The following is a 19,434-nucleotide window of genomic DNA, read 5'->3' as shown; positions in this document are numbered from 1 at the left end:
TCTGGAAATATTTAAATTATAACAAGGAGTCTGGCCAGTGTGCCTCAGTGATTGAGTGACAACCCATGAACCAGAAGATCACGGTTTGATTCTCAGTCAGGGCACATGCATGGGTTACAGGCTCAATCGCCAGTAGGGGGTGTACAGGAGGCAGCTGATCAATGATTCTCTCTCACATCAATGTTTCACTCTCACATTGATGTTTCTCTCTCTCCCTTTCCATATATATATATATATATATATATATATATATATATATATATATATATATATATACTGTGTGTATATATATTTTAAAAAACCATGTAGAATCTGTCATACACTGAGTGGCCATATTATTATGACCTCTGAATGCATAATAATCTGGCCACTCAGTGTGTGTGTGTGTGTGTGTGTGTGTGTGTGTATAATTAGAGGCCCAGTGCATGAATTCGTGCATGGGTGGGGTCCGGCCAGCCTGCCCAGGGGGAGGGGACATGGGCAGTTGGCCAGCCTGCCTGCTGGTTGAACTCCTAGTCGAGGGGTCAATTTGCATATTAGCCTTTTATTATATAGAATATACACTGAGTGGCCAGATTATTATGCATTCAGAGATCATAATAATCTGGTCACTCAGTGTATATTCTTAGAAATCATCACCTTTTGAGTGTCTGATTCAGAGAAATGACCAAAAGTCTCTATAAAGTGAACTTGGTGACTAATTAAGCTAGATGACAGCATTATAAGTTCTATACTTCCTTGAATGACAAGTGTTGTCATTTGTTGTAAAACCATAAATCTTATGGTAGGACTCTGTATCAGGCCTCAATTCTAACGTTGGCTTTGCTCTAGGTTTCTCACTTCCTATTCAGAACCTGAAGATTGAATTACATCCAGCTTCATGTGGGTTGGCTTACATATCCATGTTTACTGATCCGAGAAGAGTACTCGCATAAAGGAAAGCCCCTTTGTTTCCCTATAGTTCTCTTTACCACTCCTTCTCTTCCACTTTCCCATCCTCCACTCTTCAATTTGGATGGCACAATTTTGACAATTTTTTTTATTCTCCTAGAAGAAGCTATTGACAGAGAATAAAAATTTTCAACATATTCTTTTAAAAATAATTCTTTTGATATTTTTCATTATGCAGGACTCAAGAGCATGCTGTGTAGACATAGAAGCTATGAAAAGAAAAGAACTAGGAAGATGGCTGAAGATCTTTCAAGTAACTGTCTCCACTGGGATGCTAAATTAGGAGTGGTTTTTACAAGACATGTAGAAAACAAAAAATGGTGATGCTGGTGTACTGGAAACACAATAAGAATGTTTTATTAAATTAATGCAGGTGTATACAGTGACAATCAAATGCAGAATTATGTATCATTTCTGCCTGAGTCATTTACAATAAAACACAAGACAAAGGGCTAAAGTGCTTTATAAATCTAACACCATAAAGGCATTAAGACTTAGGAATGGAGTGAATAGACTGGATCCTTGCTTGTACATCACACAAACAAGGGATATTGTACAAATGAACATGTGCAAAAAGATAAGAGAAGACATTTTGTTGGAGATCCTGTTTCTTCAGCTTTGACATGTGAAAAAGCAAAGAAGGTTTTCCTTGTCATCAATCCAGGTAAATGGTTAAAAGGGAAGGAATACTCTGGGAGCCTCTGAGAAGGCATCTGAATCTCAACACCTTTGGAAAGCAAGATCTTAAGAGGCCTCTGTAGTGATGAAAACTGGCAGGACTCAAGGGTTTAAGCATAACTCATGGGTCTTTATTGGCATAGATGAGGGTCTAGGGTCAAGGTACTCTACTGGAATTTCCCAAAAGAACATGTAATTTTGCAAGAACAATATCAAAGTCAAGTTTATACTCAAGAGAGAACAGGAGAAAACAAACAAAATAACAAGTTGCAGACATGATTCTGTCACACAGAATTAGTAATAAAGTCATCCTTTAGGACTAAATTGACCCAGTTAGAGAGCCCATTTTGAGCAAGACAAATCCCTCCTCAGTCATAAAGCAAGTACTTAATGAATTGCTGGTTGTCTAAACGTAGATGTGGTACATATTTAGCATGTACTAAGTCTTATGAAAGATACTAAGAGGCTATAGAAAAGGTGCTCTAGAAACTAACAAGACACATTGCCTGACCTCTGGGAACTTCATATTTGTCCCACTGCTACATATAAAATAATATATTAAATAAAAATAACAAAGTGTACAGCAGGCATGTAATGTGTTACCACACACGTGGAAAAGAGGAAGAAAGAAAAATATATGCTATACCATAGGTCCTTGGGTTACATTCCTACCGCGCAACGTAATGTGATTTTCGCCGTAAGTCGGAACCCACCTACATAAGCACCTACGTCACTCACATGGAGCACATACACAGCAGTAATGAAGTAAGACAGTAAAAAAATTTTAAAAGAAAGATAACAATTCCTGACCTTACTTGTGGTAAATAAATAATAAAACACAGAAAGCACACATGTACATACATCGAAATGACGGAACTTGTTTTTTTTATATAAATAAAGGGGAGATGGCGATGTAACCATGAAACTACATACGTCGAATCTGATGTAACCCGAGGACTGTCCGTATATATATGTATTTCCACAAACATTCATAGGATATCTTCAGAAGCATAATAAACAAAAGGCTTCTAGAAAGGCAACCTGGATGATACAAGGATGGAGTGGAGACTTTTTAATGTTTCCTAGTTGAGTTTCTGCATTTTGAATCATGGAAAGGTCTAAGTTAAAAATTCAACTGTATTTAAATAAAAAAGAACTGTTAAATAATACCAGACACTATATAAATAAGCATCAGGTTGCATGACAAAGCAAATAAATAAGGGGTAATATAATGATAGAAAAGAAATTCAAAAGTTATTTTCTACAGTTTTTAAAAATATGACATCTTAAAAACATAAAAAATAAAATTATTGATATTGTCTCACAAACTAAAATTGCTTTGATTATTAAAGTGTTTTTAGTTGTCCAGGAACACAATGGACACCAAGAGTATCCCCCCGCCTCCTTTTGGCAGCATATCTAAACTTTCTCCCTCTCACTATCTTTCTCCTCCAACACCTTATGCTATGACACTGCACGAAGTGTAATAATACATTTTCCTACCATTCTCCCCATTATGCTATGAGCTCCTTTAGGGGAAGTACTTTATTTTGCTCACATCTGTAGACTCATTGCCTGGCACGGTGATTGGCATGCAAAGGCATTTCCTAAATGTTTGCTGAATGAATGAATTAGCAGCTATAAATTATATTCTAAAAGGATAGTGGGTGACAGTCCGGGAAATCTGAGGTCTGCAATTTACCACTCCCTCATCCTATACAAACCAATGGTTTGTTCATGTGCTTCCTACATAACAATAATTATAGATACAAAGCACCTAACAAATACTATACATTTTCCTGGACACATACAAGTGATTAAGCAGGAAGTTTAGTTTGGTGACAATATATCTTCCAAAGAAAATCATTCACAACCACATTCACACGACAAGACCCCACAAACTCAAAATAAATAGAAAGCACTCATATTTAAATACTGTTACAACACCAGCACTCTCAGTCACACAGAAGACAAATCAAGACACTGATTGGAGGCACTTCTGTAGGAACTGACCAATAAATCAGGGAATCTCAACTTGTTTTCCTAGGAAGAGCGATGGACAATTTGCGTGGAGGCTCATCATTCAGAAGTTTCCTTTCTCCCTTCCATAGGCACTGATGAGTCTCCCTGTCATTCTGAAGTATCAAGGTTTCCTTCGTTCTTTGTTCTCCTCTTCTTTTCCAGCTTCCATTTTCAGTGCTTGAGCCTTTTGAGTCCTACATCACCTGCAGCCTGCCGGCCTATTGCACACCTCTGGTCATGCTCAGCTCTGACAAACGCAAACCACAGGCTGAGAATCCCTGCTTTAAGACCAGAAGTTTCAATGTTGGATTACGTCTCCTCAAACTGTATAGCTGGAGAGCAATAATGAGAAATATTTTATATTTGCTAGATGGTATAATACATTTGCAAGAAGATAAAGGAGTATATTTTTGCTCAAATACCTTTACTTGATAAAGGGTGACCAACCATCCCAGTTTGTCCCAGACTGTCCTGATTTTAAAACTGAGAGTCCCCTGACCTGAGAAACCTTTAGTCTTGAGAAAACTGGGATGGTTGGTCACCCTAGGATGACCCAAACAACCTTCACTAGTTAGCTTCATACACAAAGGAAACGATATAATAAAATCTGCCTGAGCTTGTCCAATCTGATTAGATTACTTTAAAGTTGGGCTTCTTGTGAAGTTTGGTTTTTAAATATATTAAAGCAAATTGAAAACATCATTTCTCTTATTTCAGTTGGGTGAGATCTTTCTGACCTTTTATAAATATAGACATTTGTGGCAAAATGGAATCAAGCAAATAGGCTAAGAGTAAGGTTCTATGGTCAAGCTAATGGGCCTCAAAGCCTGATTTTTGTCATTTATCAGCTGTATGTTTTGGTGCAATTTACATGATCTTCTTGGCCCTGTATTCTCAGATATAAAGTGGAGATAATCCTAGTATTTATCTCCTTCATTTGAGGGGTTGGAGGGAATTAAAGGAGGTACTAACACAGTTCCTGACATACAACTTTCATTGATCCATCTATCTACATAAGTCAACTTGGTCCTCTTCCAGGGAGAAGTTAGGATGCAAAGCAATAGAAACCTAGCAGAGAAACTGCCTCCCACCCCAGCTCAAGCCTCTTCCCCCTCCACCCCAACACACACACAGAGCTGCTCATCATTCTTTACTCTCCAGGCCATCTCTAAACCTTCCCAGACTGCGGGGGGGAGAGGAGTTCTTATATTAGAGTTGTGAGGCAAAAAGAAGCCAGCAGTTCCAACAGCTAGCATTCTTTAAAAAGAAGAGGAATTATGGCTGATAGATTCCTCCTTGTTATTACTTTAGCTTTTTGTTTCCTTTTTCTTCAACTTCTCAATCCCTGCTAATATTCTTACCATTTTGTTTCTTTGAGTTCATGTCTCGAGTGACACATTTTTCCACATCCGTCATTCTCACTTGAAAAAAAACACACCATTTTTATTTCCACAAAACACAATTCTACATCCCACATAGGGAATCAAGTTTAAATTCCAGGTTCTCAAGAAACATTTTTAATCCCTAGGAAATCTGGTAGATTTCCTTATTCCACAGATCTCAACCCCTGAGGTTAATTCAACAGTTTAGGGCTTTTGCTCCTAGATTTTCTTTGTAAGTATATACTTTTATTTTCCATTCTTCCCTCAGAGAAGGACCAAACTTTTAGGTACTTTATCATGCACTGGTTTCCTAGTCATTTCTAATACCAACTAATAATCTCCATAGGAAAATATTCAAAATGCAAGTTGGTAATAGTCACTTCCTTGGACAAATCAACTCCATCTCTGGATCTTCCTATCATTGAAACTTGGTCCTTATATTCTGGCTGTCTGTGTTCTGTTAAGCATGAAGTATTTAGTCTTTAGAATCAGCAACCTCCACTCCCTCAATTACACTACTTTCCCAGATCCCCTCTTAAAGGGTTGTGGGGAATTTCTCAACAACTACTGGAATTCCCTTCCATTTTCTGCTTCCTTATTGACAACAGATAACTCCATGCAAACTACCATTGTGTCCTTTAGTATACTTCTCAAAGAATTGGAGAAATGTTTTCTCTGAGTCATCTTAAAATGGGAAGAAATTATTTGAATAGGCTCATTTTCCTGCATTTCAATTGTTGCCATAAGTAAACAGAGAGATAAGCACATTCAAATTATTTAGAAAATTGCATAATCAGCAAAATACTCTATGGTAAAAGTATCATAGCTCTACAGAAGGAACTATTTTTATAACTTAAGAGTATCCAGAAATCAGCTCAATATAACAGTGCAACTAATATAAGACTCAAATTCAACTAAAACCAACAGGTATTTTAGCTTTTTCTCTCCTCTAAGTCTGTGGTTATTAGTTATTTCCATAATAGAAAGAAACTGCATGATGATGGTCTTCTGCAACCTTTATTCACTCCTGCTCTCCTACCCCTCACTTCTATACACATGGATCTTCACTCAGCAATCCTGCTCAGCATCACTGTAATTGCTATTAAACAGTAGAATGTCTTTGTGCCACCTTGCAAAGGCAAGTCAGGTTTCCCTGCAGTCATGATCTGTTACTCGCTCAGAAATGCTCCTACAGTGTGCACTGCTCCCCTCCAATGCTGGTGATGCTGCTGGATAGGAGAATGAACAGGGCTAGAGGAAGAGGTGATATACAGGTTCACACGGTGGCATAGCTATCATCTACTTTGCATAATTGAAAACAAGCCCTGAAAGAAAAGGCTAATTAGGAAGGCAGCATTTTATAATGTTTCCTGGTGGGGGTCCTGCAAGCATTTGGGATAGGACTGTTCCCTGTTACGTGGGACTGCCCTGCACATTACAGCAGGTTTAGCATCCTTGGCTCTGCCTACTAAGTACCATTGTGACAAGTACCATGAGCACCCCATACATTTCCCCACATCCCCAGTGAAGACCCTTTCAATAAAGGAAATACCATCTTTTTGTAGACAGAAGACCACTGCCAGGGCTACAAATAACAACAGGATGGCTCCCAGAATTGCCCAGCGAGTCCTCTTATTTCTTGGAATTGTAGGTGGTTCTGAAAATAAAAACAAAACAAAAATAGATGGGAAGGAGTCAAGAGAATAATCATCTTTGAAAATGATTGAGGTTAGCTTTAGGTTAATTTTCAAAAGTTCCTGGCCAGTGAGTGGCTGGATTGGTGAGATACCTCCAATATGAAAGTGAGAGCAGCATGGAAAAGTAGAAGCAGCCCAGGCTTTGGAAAGATGGACCTGGGGTTAAATTCTGCTGCCACTCACTAGCTTTGACATATCTGACAAGTCCTTTAATCAGCCTACAAGTTGGAAACAATAAGGCTAATGTTTGTAAAGTGCTTAGCACAGTACCACAGTGGGTGGCTGCTCAATCCTAAATGGCAGCCTTGATTATTTCACTTTCTTTAGTATGCTTTAATATTGAAGTTAACAGCCTAATATACATGGCAAAGATGGAACATGAAGGCCAACTAGCACTGCCAAAGAATGCTCACCTCCCTATATCTGTGGTCATGACCAATTTTTATTGGTCATGACCACAGATATAGGGGACCAATTTTTATCTTTTCTTTTCCCATAGTTTGAATCTCGGGACATCTAATCATTAGTGCCTCTCACCAATCTCCCAATCTCTCTGTCTGTGGTCCCATGCAGGAAGAAAAGGTGGTCCCATGACACATGAGGTTCAGAGACTGCTAACCTCCCACCATTAGTCATGATCCCTGACTACCTAGTTCAAGTTTTAAAGCCACATCAGCAGTCAGCCTTAATCTAGTAGCTTACAGTCTATAAAGCCTGCTCATATCTATTTTGAGTCTCAAAATAAGTTTATGAGTTAGGTATGCCAGGTATAAAAATATCCCCAGGTTACAGATGAGGAAACAGACTCCAAGCAGTTCAAGTTATTCTAAGTCATTCCACAAATAAGCTGTCATAAAACAGCTGTTAAATGGCAGGAAACCACTAATGCAGCTCCTACCAAAGTGACTCATGCTCAGTAAGAGCATCTTTTCCATTAACTTTTTTTTTTGGGGGGGAGGAGGGGCCTAGATTATATTTTCCTATTGCTCGACTTTTCTACCCATTTTTTTTTAAGTTGTTTTCTCTGAAGTACCTAAAGCTTTACTGTCAACGTCTAGTGGGGGAGAGAGTGGTAAAAAGTGCTTCTCAGAATACCTCTGATTTTATTTAACATCATGCTCGCCCACTATACTTTTTCTAAAGGTCTGAGCCTGTCACCAGACTGTTTCCTGCCTTACCCACTTTACCCACTTCTGGAGGGTAGGGGGATAAAAAAAAACAAAATAGCTGAATCTGTGCAGGTAGAAGTCTAAAATCATTGTCATACACTATAGCTCAAGTAATCCCATGATAATTTGCCCAACAGGCTATAACCATATGAGGAAAATGAGGCCTAAGGAAGTTGAGTAACTTGCCCAGGGACACATAGTCTTTAGCCCTATCCACTAAGCAGACTGCCCTGAGTTGAAATGTCATAGACTACCTTGAGGGAGGCAGATGGCCTGAACTGAGTATTCTTCTCAGGTGCTCTCTTGGGTCCCTCAGCCACAACAGCATTTCTGCATGGATGAGATTGCCTGTTTTTTTAATCTGTTTCCTAAAGAATAGGAACTGTCTTACTCTTCTAAGAGCTCCCAATGCCTTGCACATAGGCTATATTCAATAAATATTTGTTGATATATAAATACTCAATAAATATAGCAATATGACTTGGATGAATGGAGATGAGGAAGCAGGCTGTATATTCATTCAACAAACAGGCATGAGCAGGCATCATGCTTGGTGCCAGGGGATAGCACTAGGCACATTTTAATTGAGACTTTCAAAATATTACCTGGGATGACCAACTCAGATGTACTGTTTTCCTCAAAACCTGATCTCCGAAAAGTGCAGTAGAAAATCTCATTAGCTGTTGTGTTGACTCTAAGTGTGCTGGTCACATTGAGAAGTTTCTCATCCCTCTCAGAACTCGTGATGGTGGTTTTGCCATTCAGGACTCGGTGGTCACTGCTTGTCCAGGTGACTTCAGCCTCAGGGTAACCCTCAGCCTGACATGTTAGTTCGTATTCAGAGGTGTCCAGATCCACAGAAATTCTTTGGTTGATTTTGCGGTATGGGGCTAGGTCATGAGCAGAAAGAAGAGAAGTCAGGGCTTTCACTTAGCACAGAACTAGACGTGTGGCTTGGTGTTGTCCACATTAGAAAGAATATAAATCCAGGCTGGTTCTCATAGAAATCAGCTTAATGTTCAGATGTCTCAGCAGTGGGGAACTGCTAGTTCTGCCTTAACTCTTCTATTCATACTTGGGCCAAGTTTGGACTTAAAGGAACCTTGCTATAAATATCATATAGCTATTTTCATTGAACTCAAAGTAAATATATAGATTAATTTTAAAAGAACTGTTATCGCCCTGACCAGTTTGGCTCAGTGGATAGAGCGTCGGCCTGCGGACTCAAGGGTCACAGGTTCGATTCCTGTCAAGGGCATGTACCTTGGTTGCGGGCACATCCCCAGTAGGGGGTGTGCAGGAGGCAGCTGATTGATGTTTCTCTCTCATCGATGTTTCTAACTCTCTCTCCCTCTCCCTTCCTCTCTGTAAAAAATCAATAAAATATATTTTTTTAAAAAAGAATTGTTATCTTTAAAACAGTAGTCTTTCTATCCAAATATAAAATATGTCTGTCCACTTACACAAGTCTTCATATGTTCCTCAGTAAAATTTTATAGTTTTTACATAGGGCACATTTCTTCTTAAATTTATTTCTGGATATTTTGTTTTTGTTCTTATAATGCACTCTTCATAAACATGAATCTCTCTGCTTCTTAGGCTACCAAATAAACAAAAAATCTGATTCTGATGTGCCATTCACTTTTCAACTTTAGGTCAATGTTCAGAAATTAGGTATGAAAATAGTATGATGTCGTTATAAAAATTGACACATGTCTCCAGATAAAAATTTTTTAAATCTTATTTTTTAAAAAAATATATTTTATTTTACAATAGTTTTAGATTTATGAAAAGTTGCAAAGATAGTGCAGAATTCCTGCATACTTCTCCCCCAGTCTCCCTCACTCTTAACATCTTACTTCACTAGAGTACATTTCTTATAACTAAGGAACCAACATTAGTACATTACTATTAACTAAACTTCACAATTTATTCCATTTCACTAGTTTTTCCCTAACATCCTTTTTCTGTTCTGATCTCATCCAGAATACCACATTAGAGTACTTATTTTTAAAAACTTTTTTTAATGCTGGCTATTTTAATAAATCATTTAAATAACTATACATAAGGAAGAAAGTTTGATTAAATTTTAGAGAATAGGTTAGGGACACTTTTAGAATTAAGATACCCAGTGTACTATTATTTAGTGCATTTATATCACCTAATATCTTTATTCATGTTTATTCATTACAATCATGTTAACATGTTATTGTTCTGTAGGTATAATCTTTATCTTACGCCTATAATACTTTAGTGTAACCACTACTGGTCCACCTAGAGAGCCTTAGCTCTCTGTTCCTTTAATGAAGTCCTAACAATGGCTTTGTGATATATTTGCAGAGATTTAATATAGCCAGGAACAAATAAAACTGGAATAATGATGTGATATTTTTGTCCTTTTAAATCAATAAAAGCACAAATGAAAACATTGAAAATCAACATAATCACAACTTGAAAGCACATTAAATATGGTTTTCATAAGTACTTGAGTCCTCAACCTCAAATTTGTTATGTTTAAGTATTGAAAAAAACAAATCCACTGATTAGACTTCATGAAGTAACATTACCATAACGGTCTAGTTCATATAGACATAGCTTGATTTCTGGACAACTAAAATTTCAAGTCTAAAATCACAGTTAATGGTAAAGCGTTAAAGGTAAAATGTTTGCTTGTTTACTCTTCCATTATCATTTTTAATGGTCCAGGAATGGGGAGAATGTTATTTCATGCCTAGGCATATGTATAAATGTGGCACAATAAGTGAGTGCACGCATTATACTCATTGATTAAATATCCACTACTTTAGTCTTTAAAGTGGGGCACATGTATTGGGGTATAGAAAATATTAAAACTTCTACTTAGATGCATTTTTATTGTAACAATTAAGAAACAATCTAAGCTTAATAAGCTCTACTGATTGACACTGGGCCTCACTTTGTGTGCCACATGAGGGTCTTGTGGGAAGAGAGGAGTTTTATAAAACCAAAGAAAGGACAGCGACTTGTTTGGGCTTATTATAGATGTTCAGATTCTCTTATCTAGTTTTAACTAAACTACTCTGCTTATAAAAGTAAACAACTAATTTAAAAGTTTCCCACAAAAAAACTGAGGATTGACTAATAATTCAAGCACAGACAAAAAGGAAATGTCAGGAGTGACACTTTTTACCATCACTTTATAAAGTTAAAACAGTAAGTACCTGACAATTCAATTCAGTACAGTAATTGAACCTGACAAGGTATTGGTTAAAACAAAACCTCAAGGCTGTCAAGACCATCTACCTTTGCTAATGATGAATTTCATCTAAGATACAGTATGCCTTAAAATATTAGCAAATGATAGTGAAGCATCATAATTAGCAAGAAACTGAAAATGTTACTTATTAAATTTTATTGCATTGGTTTAAATTTCTATTTTTGTACATTATAGAATACATAATATATTGATTTGAACCATATTAAATTGGTGATGTTTAAAAATGTCAATTTCTTATGATATAACCTATGTAATAGCATAATATATTCCCTATACTACACGTACACATGCACATACGTGTGTTAGTTTAACATGCTTTACTGATGGGGTAGATAATAAAAAACATAGGCAGATCCTGGTTTACTAGATCTAGAGCACGCATGGGCTAATGCAATGGTCACATCAAGACCAAGGAAAGCTTATGGTAGTTTTGAAGTCAACACACAACTCGATACACAGTCCGGAGGTATAAACACAGGCAGTAAAACCTGGTTGGTAAGGGCACACATATCAGAGCCAGATTGCTTGAATTTAGAACCTGGCTTCACCACTTAATAGTTGAGTGAACTTGGGCAAATTACTTAATTTCTTTGGAACTCAGTTTCCTCATCCATAAAATAAAAATAACATCACACATCATTGAATCTAAGATGCCATTACTGCTCTGGCTGGTGTGCCCAGTGGTTACAGCCTCCCCCACACATACATGCACACTAAAAGGTAGCAGGTTTGATTCCCGGTCTAGGGCATGTACCTGGGTTGCAAGTTTGATATCCGGCCTGGCTGGTATGGCACGTGCAAGAGGCAACCAATCAATGTGTCTCTCTCACCTCAATGTTTCTCTCTCTCTCTCTCTCTCTCTCTCTCTCTCTCTCTCTCCCTCCTTCCCTTCCACTCTATCTAAACTCAATGGAAAAATATCCCCAGGTAAGGATTAACAAACAAACAAACAAACAAACAAGAAAACAAAAAAGATGTCATCGTTGACAGACACCCTCAGATTCACAGATATAAAAATGTAAAAAATATGCATCTTAGGCATGATGAAGTCCCTACTCCATAGAGTTATTTGAGGACTAAATGAGTTAATTTAGGCCAAGTGCTTGGGTCAGGGCCTGGCACCTAATAAGAACTACATTAGTATTAATTACTGCTGTTACTATTAGTAGTAGAACTCCTCCTCCTCTTACTACTATCACTTAAGTGCACTCATTTGAAAGTATGATCTTGGAAATAAATTTTCATACATCCAAACCTGCTCATGTTTCAAACTGTTTAGGCTTATCCTATTTGAGGTAATATTTCATTCATTCATTCAACAAACATTTCTTGTGTGCTCCTGTCACACTACTTCCCTTATATGCCAAGTCTAGGGATGTAGCAATGAACAAAGCATCAAAATCTCTGCCTTTGTGGAGCATCTATTGTAAAAAGAGGAGACAGACAATAAATAAAATAGATTCATTTAAATGACATGCTACATGATAGATTAGATGGGGAAATAAATGCTATAGAGAAAACTTTAAAAGGGCTGGTTGGTAAATTTGGGGAAGAGATGGTGGATAATAACAGCAGTTAACCCTGGGTCCACAGGAACAAATTAGCTTTATCAGGTTAACTATGCAATATTTGTTCTTTCAGTTGCCCAATCCCAATTAGGTCTTGAAAGTATAAAAGGGCACTTCATTTTCCCTGCTATTAGATTCAATGGTTAAAGGAAATCAACAGTTTAAATTGAAAGTCAGGTGCCTGAAAATCTGGTATTTAAACAAAAAAACACGAAGGTGGCCCTAACACCCACACCTAAAGTGATAACAACAATGGAGTTAATCCAAAACTTCAGTTTCTCATTTCAGTTTTGAAATGCCTCACGTTTGAAAGGCCATGGTAAGTAAACTCCCTGTGGGGAAGCTATGTACCACATGTTTGCAGTGATGGGAAGAGAAGCCTGATAGAGTTACTGTGAAATCATTTGCATATGGAGATGACTCAGGAGCTCTACTTCCTTAAATTATGTAGCTCAAGTAACCTGGACATCAACTTCTAATGGTGATTCAGCCTTAGCTGAAATTTGGTGGCTGGCTTTCAATGTAGCTCAATTTAACCCCCAAAACTACAATATGACAAGATGGATGGGGAGTAGGATGCCAATTTAGTAATTTATAACACAAAATAGAATAGTCAAACAAATCAGATATTGGTCATCTACAGTATTCCACCAGGGGCCCCACCTTGGAAAAACTATCAGACCCATAGATTTCCTATTATGTCAAACCATAGGAGAGGAAATTGTAGCTCCACAGGAGACAGTACAGAGTTCAGGTGACCTGGAAGAACACCTTTCCTCACTGCAGGGTCAGCTGTCCCACTCTGCATAGGACCTGCAAGCTAATGAGAGACTTATACTCTATACTTCTACTTGACTGCCAGGCTTATGCTCTTCTTTCCTACCCCAGATATCTGGCTGTTTATAGGATGATGTCTTAATAATTTTTTTTCATGCATAGAAACACAGTAAAGTGTGTGATATTTGCTGATGGGCTAAAGAAAAGTTAAAAATCCCACCTGGAATCCCACTATTCTATTTTCATGAGTATCACTGTTCTGGAGAAGTATATGGTAAAATACAATGAACATTTAACCTACTTCACAACACAAGTGGCATTTTCTTGACAACAGTAGCATTAATTGAGCCAGAATCAGAGACCCAGTAATACACCATAAAACAGGTGAATTTCTCCTAATTCATATATAATTTTGATTTTGAGATTATAATGACCAGTTATCCCTTTATGATAAATTCAAACTTTTTCTATTTATTGACCTTTAGATTAATTGTAGTTATCCTAGGAATGGAAATGCCAAGAGATGATTTAATTCTAGTCACATTAAAAGGTGAAAAAAAAGTAGGCACATAATTTTAAAACTGTAAGTAAATAGGGCAGATTTCAGCTTAACACCAGAAAGTAATTTCAACAATTGTGGGAAGTATGTGAGCAGAAAACCCTTTGGGGGAATTTCTGTTCCTTGGGAGTTTGGGTTAGCTGCTCTTGCCTGGGATCCTTTCACCTCTCAATTCTAGGAATCTTAACTGTGAAAGCAGAGGTGGTCTGCTAAGGTGTTTTCCTTTACCCAAACTTTGAACCCAGGTGACCTGATGACATATCTGTGGTTCAGAACTCAGAGATTTGTCACTCACAGTTTGTTTTTAACACTCCAAGATAATGCTGGTATAGATTTTTCAAGATGAATGCCCAGTGAGCATAATTTATACCATCGCTAAGGAAGAATAGTTTTCTCTATTCTTGATATAACTATATTTTGCCTTCATAAATTGATTTCAATTCTTTTAAAATGTGAACCTTATAGCGAAATTTGTTTTTAACATTTGTTTTAGTTGAGTATGGCAAAGAGACGTTCAAAGGAAGGAAAATGCTGGCAGACCTAATAAAATAAAAATAGTAGTTGAATTTTTTTAAAAAGCCTGGAGAAAACACATAAATAGTGGTTACCTGGTTATCTCTGCATGTCATGGAAGATGGTGGCGAAGGGTGGAGAGACACTTTTGTAATTCATTTTATTTCTTTCCATAGTATGTATTACTTTTATAATAATAGCAAAGTAAAGACTGAGAATTTATTTTAGGAAAACTGAATATTCTATGGAACATGGCTCTTGTCATGTTTGGCTGTGAATCTCTGGGGACTGTCAAGTAGGAGGGGCTCAAGAAATGCTCATGGGGCCCTGGCCTGTGTGACTCAGCTGGTTGGAGTGTCATGCAGTACACCAAAGGGTTGTTGGTTCCATTCCCGGTCAGGACACACTGAAAATGGTGGGTTGATTCCTGGAGGGGGTGTATATGGGAGGCAATCAATTGATATTTCTCTCATACATTGATGTTTCTATCTTCTATCTCTATCTCTCTCCATTCCCCTCTCTCTAAAATCAGTAAAACATGTAATTGGGTGAAAATTAAAAAGGAAAAAGAAATGCTCATTGGATGGTTGTGTGAATGAATGAATGAATGAATGAACAGATTGCTACTGTGGAGAATAAGAGTGGACTTCCAAGAATGAAAAGTTCTCATCACTGATATGATTTTAATAAAGGTTGGGCCTCTTTACCTATAATAATTCTTACCATTGACTTTCAAAGTAATCCGCTTGTAGTCGGCACCGCCATAGCTGATCAAGCAATAGTAAACCCCGGCATCCTGCAGTTTCACATCGGTGATCTGAAGTGCAGCCTTTCCCAAAAAGAGCTGGTCTTTCAATAGATGGGCCCTTTGGCTGTAACTACTGTGTTGAACTTTCAGGTCTTCCTGCCCATTTACAAATTGAATAACTTTCTTTTCTCCCATTTCCCAGTAGACAACTAATGCAAACAGGTTTAATGGTGTTGTTACTGGGAATTTGCATTCCATTGTCACATTGCTGCCATACTCTACCACATATAGGTCCTTGGTAACTGTGATAGTAAATGCTGAAAAGAAAAATGACCAATCTTCAGAACATGGAAAATTCCTTAAAAATTTTACATAATGAGCACACAGTTTACAAACATTTTACTTGGTCACTTATGTGATAATTACGTTTAAGGACTTACTTAAAATACGTATTTTATCTGGTGGGTTTGAAACACATTTTGGGATGCTATATTTCATCTTTGAGATAAAAATAATAAAATTAGCTAAACAAGTTGTCCCAAAATTCATAAACATACATTACTATGGAAATACTATATGGTGATGGGGTACTTAAACCTGAAGACTTTATCTCATGTGGACATCCTCAGAATGTCCTTTTACTGGACACATATTTGCTTTCTGCATAGTCTGAATGGCAGATTCCAATACAGTCATGCACTGCTTAACAATGGGGATACATTCTGCGAAATGCATTGGTTAGGTGATTCTGCTGTTGTGCAAATACCATAGAGTGCACTTACACATACCTATATGGTATAGCCTACTACATACCTAGGCTATCTGATATAGCCTATTGCTCCTATGTTACAAGCCTGTATGACATTTTACTGTACAAAATAACATGAGATTAAATTAAGCACAAAAGAAAATAATGCAATCAAAAGATGTAAACACAGGATGTATGAGGCTGCTGTTGGCCTAACATGGCATAATGTTTAGAAACAAACCTTTTTTTTATAAGTAGAAAGAGTATTCTAAAATAACAATAAAAGGTATAGCATAGTAAATACATAAACCAGTAACAGTCAATTATAAGTATCAAATATTATGTACTCTACATAATTGTATGTGCTCTACTTTTATATGATTAGCAGTAGAGTAGGTTTGTTTATACCAATATCACCACACACAAGTGAGTAATGCATTGCACTGTGACATTATGATGGCTACAATGTTACTAGGTGATAGGAATTTTTCAGTTCCATTATAATCCTAAGGGACCACTGTGGTACATACAGTCCATCATTGACCAAATCATCTTTAAGCATCACATGACTGTAGTCCTAACTCTTGAACAGTTGTCTGGCCTGAAGTATGTGAGTCTGAAGATTTGGGGATGGTCTTAGGATAATGCCAGTACTGTTGTTACCCTGACACTTTCCAAAATTCTTCCTTAGAATATACTCTTCAGGGAACAGCATATCACCAAGCAAGGTGGATAAAATGATCCTTTTGTTGTTTAAAACACGTATCATAGACTATTTCCCCAGATATTTTCAGTAAATATACCTGAGAAATGAACAATGCATAATGGATAATGAGTTAATTTTGTTTTTTGGTTTGTCCGTGTTGCCTAAATCTTTGTCCAATGATATGAGATTATGAAATATGTTTATGAAATAAAGGAGGAAAAATAGAATGTCCTCTCTATTAAAAATTATATGTATTTAAATTTATTTTTGCCTTTAACTTATGGTTAAAATATTTAAACTATATGACAAATCCTTATTTTGTGTCTTACCTTTCAACAAATGACAGTAGGCCATGAGTGTAAAACTAGTAAGTATCCTCATTTTTCTGAAATGACCTAATTATAGAAAACACAAGAAGGAAATTGCTTTACTCAATAATTAAATACCCAGACATTATGAGACTTGGCAGTTCTAACTGAAATAGTCTTCAGATAATCAGACAATGACTGACTTGTAAGTGTAGAAATGCAGCAGGGAATTTAGAAATTCAATACCGTCACTTAACATCCCCAAGCCATTTAAAGCCAAATTTTAAGAAAAGCTACTGTGATGAGGATTTTAAAATTTAATTACAAGCCTTGCAAAAAACATATAATGTACACTTCAAGAAGCCAAGAAGACACTATTGCACAAAAATACTCTCCATTATTTCCTTTCCCCCCCCCTGCAGTATAACATATCTAGATATCTAAACCTGCCCTGTGCAAAGACAGGAGAATCTGATTTCCATATCATCCCACCTCTCAATGCTTCTTTTCTTCCCCTACTCCCTCCAGCAGCTGAATACTTTCATCATACCCTTTAATTAACTATTCAAGCCTTCCACACCACTATTCCAACCATGCCAGCTCTCCCCTAGGTGCCATCCTTCAAAAATCTCTTTTGCTTTTCATTTATTCTAGATAATAAATCCTACCCATGCAATAAATTGATTCCACTAGTAGCAGGGAAAGTGAAAAGTAGAAACAGTTGGATTTGACTAATTCATACTAAGATGTAAATGTCTTACACCACTCTTTGAGGAGTATTGGCCTAGAGGCTATTCTTCATGTTGCCTTCCTGCTTGAAATTCTCCCAATTCTTTCTCAGCAAACACTGACTGAGAAGCTCCTCTGTGCCTGGCACTATTTTAGGCACTGTGGATATATCAGTGAACAGAAAAGGAAACTTACTCCCCTCTTGGAGCTTATATTCCAGAAGATTTGTAATGGATTTCATCCAAGCTGTTTATTTAATAAAATAGTTTCTCTATGGTGTTATACATACATTTAAACACGTTGAGAAGAAAGTCAGTTTTCCTCTTAGGGTGTCTTTGACTTCTGCATACGTATAAAAACTCACAAATGACCTACTAATCAATGTGACACATATATAAGGCAGAAGATTAATGCCCCTAATATATAGATAGCTCCTAAAAATCAGTAAGAAATAAAAATCAACAGGAAAATGAAAAAAGGTTCTAACATACAGTTCAGAAGAAATGATATTTAAACAAAAGAATGCTCAATCTCACCAATTTTAAAAAAGCATAAAATTAAAATATAAGATACCATTTTCCACTTATTAGCTTGAGCAAAATTACAAAGATTCTTAATATTTAGTGTTTTTTGAGGATATGAACCTCTCACCCTCTAATGGTAGGAAGGAATATGAAGTTATGTAACCTTTTTATGGAAGGCAATTTTAAACATTAAAAATTTAAATGTGTATGTCATATTAGCTTTCCCTTCCTCTTCTAGAAATATATCCTACAAAAACAAAACACATACATATAAGAATATATGTAAAGGGAATAGCATTGCTAATATTAGCTCAAAACTGGGAATACTCTAGATAATCTAAGTGGTCAAATAAATTTTGGTATAGTCATACAATGTAATAGCATTAGGACAGAATTAAGTACATGTACATGTATTGATTGTGCAGAGATGTAAAAAGTAAGTCTCAGAACAGTATATGTAGTAGAAATTCATTTAAAAATATGTGTGTATGTGTTTAAACATAGATATCCAGAATAAGCCATATCAAGATGCTGACAGTGATTATCTCCAAGAGTGAAATTAGAGGAAGGATAGGTTGGTTTTCACCTCTCTAACAACCTATACAATCCTTCATGTTCATATACATATACAAAAAGGGTAAAATAAAATGAGTCATCATTCTCTTGCTAGTGTGAGGTGCATAATTCTTATTTCTCTCCTTACCATCTGCACTGTAGATGGGAAAGAGATGGCATTCAGGCCTTGAGAACATAAAGGCTGTTGAAATGAAGCTGCTGTATGATAGCTATCTGACTGTCCTTCCTTGGGCCAGAGTTGATATACTACAATTATGAAATACAAATGCACTAGTATAAACAAAAATGCACTTATTGGGCAGAAGAAAACTTAAGACTCCAAGCAAAGAACCATTGAATAAGTCAGAGGGACATTATATCTACTCATGGATTTCAACTAAATTTTGCCAATGAGTGTCTGAAGTCCCAGAGAAGAACTGATGTGTTCAAAGACTAAGGAAATGTGAACTGGAGGATAAATAATGGTTCATTCAGGATGGGGAAGCAGGTTTGTCCCTGGGAGAACCCAATATAATACTATGGA

At 36.8% G+C, this 19,434-nt stretch overlaps 1 protein-coding gene across 6 annotated transcripts in view; it reads right to left on the bottom strand.

Moving 5' to 3' along the window:
* Nucleotides 1-1,292: 1,292 nt before the first annotated feature.
* The window catches only part of CD274 (CD274 molecule), a 29,356-nt gene continuing 11,214 nt past the window's right edge, over nucleotides 1,293-19,434 (bottom strand). For all 6 annotated transcript variants that reach the window (XM_079791149.1, XM_079791152.1, XM_079791150.1 and 3 more), the window contains 6 exons: nucleotides 17,104-17,169; nucleotides 15,296-15,637; nucleotides 8,505-8,789; nucleotides 6,586-6,690; nucleotides 5,013-5,072; nucleotides 1,293-3,983 (listed from right to left, as the gene is read on the bottom strand). In XM_079791149.1, coding sequence (XP_079647275.1) covers nucleotides 3,961-3,983; nucleotides 5,013-5,072; nucleotides 6,586-6,690; nucleotides 8,505-8,789; nucleotides 15,296-15,637; nucleotides 17,104-17,169 — 881 coding nt within the window. In that variant the 3' untranslated portion in view covers nucleotides 1,293-3,960. The remainder of the gene's footprint in view (nucleotides 3,984-5,012; nucleotides 5,073-6,585; nucleotides 6,691-8,504; nucleotides 8,790-15,295; nucleotides 15,638-17,103; nucleotides 17,170-19,434) is intronic.

Source organism: Cnephaeus nilssonii (genome assembly GCF_951640355.1).
Source record: "Cnephaeus nilssonii genome assembly, chromosome: 14".
NCBI classification, from domain to species: Eukaryota; Metazoa; Chordata; class Mammalia; order Chiroptera; family Vespertilionidae; genus Cnephaeus; species Cnephaeus nilssonii.
The sequence above is the reverse complement of the archived record's forward strand: the minus strand, read 5'-3'. Positions and strand labels throughout refer to the sequence as shown.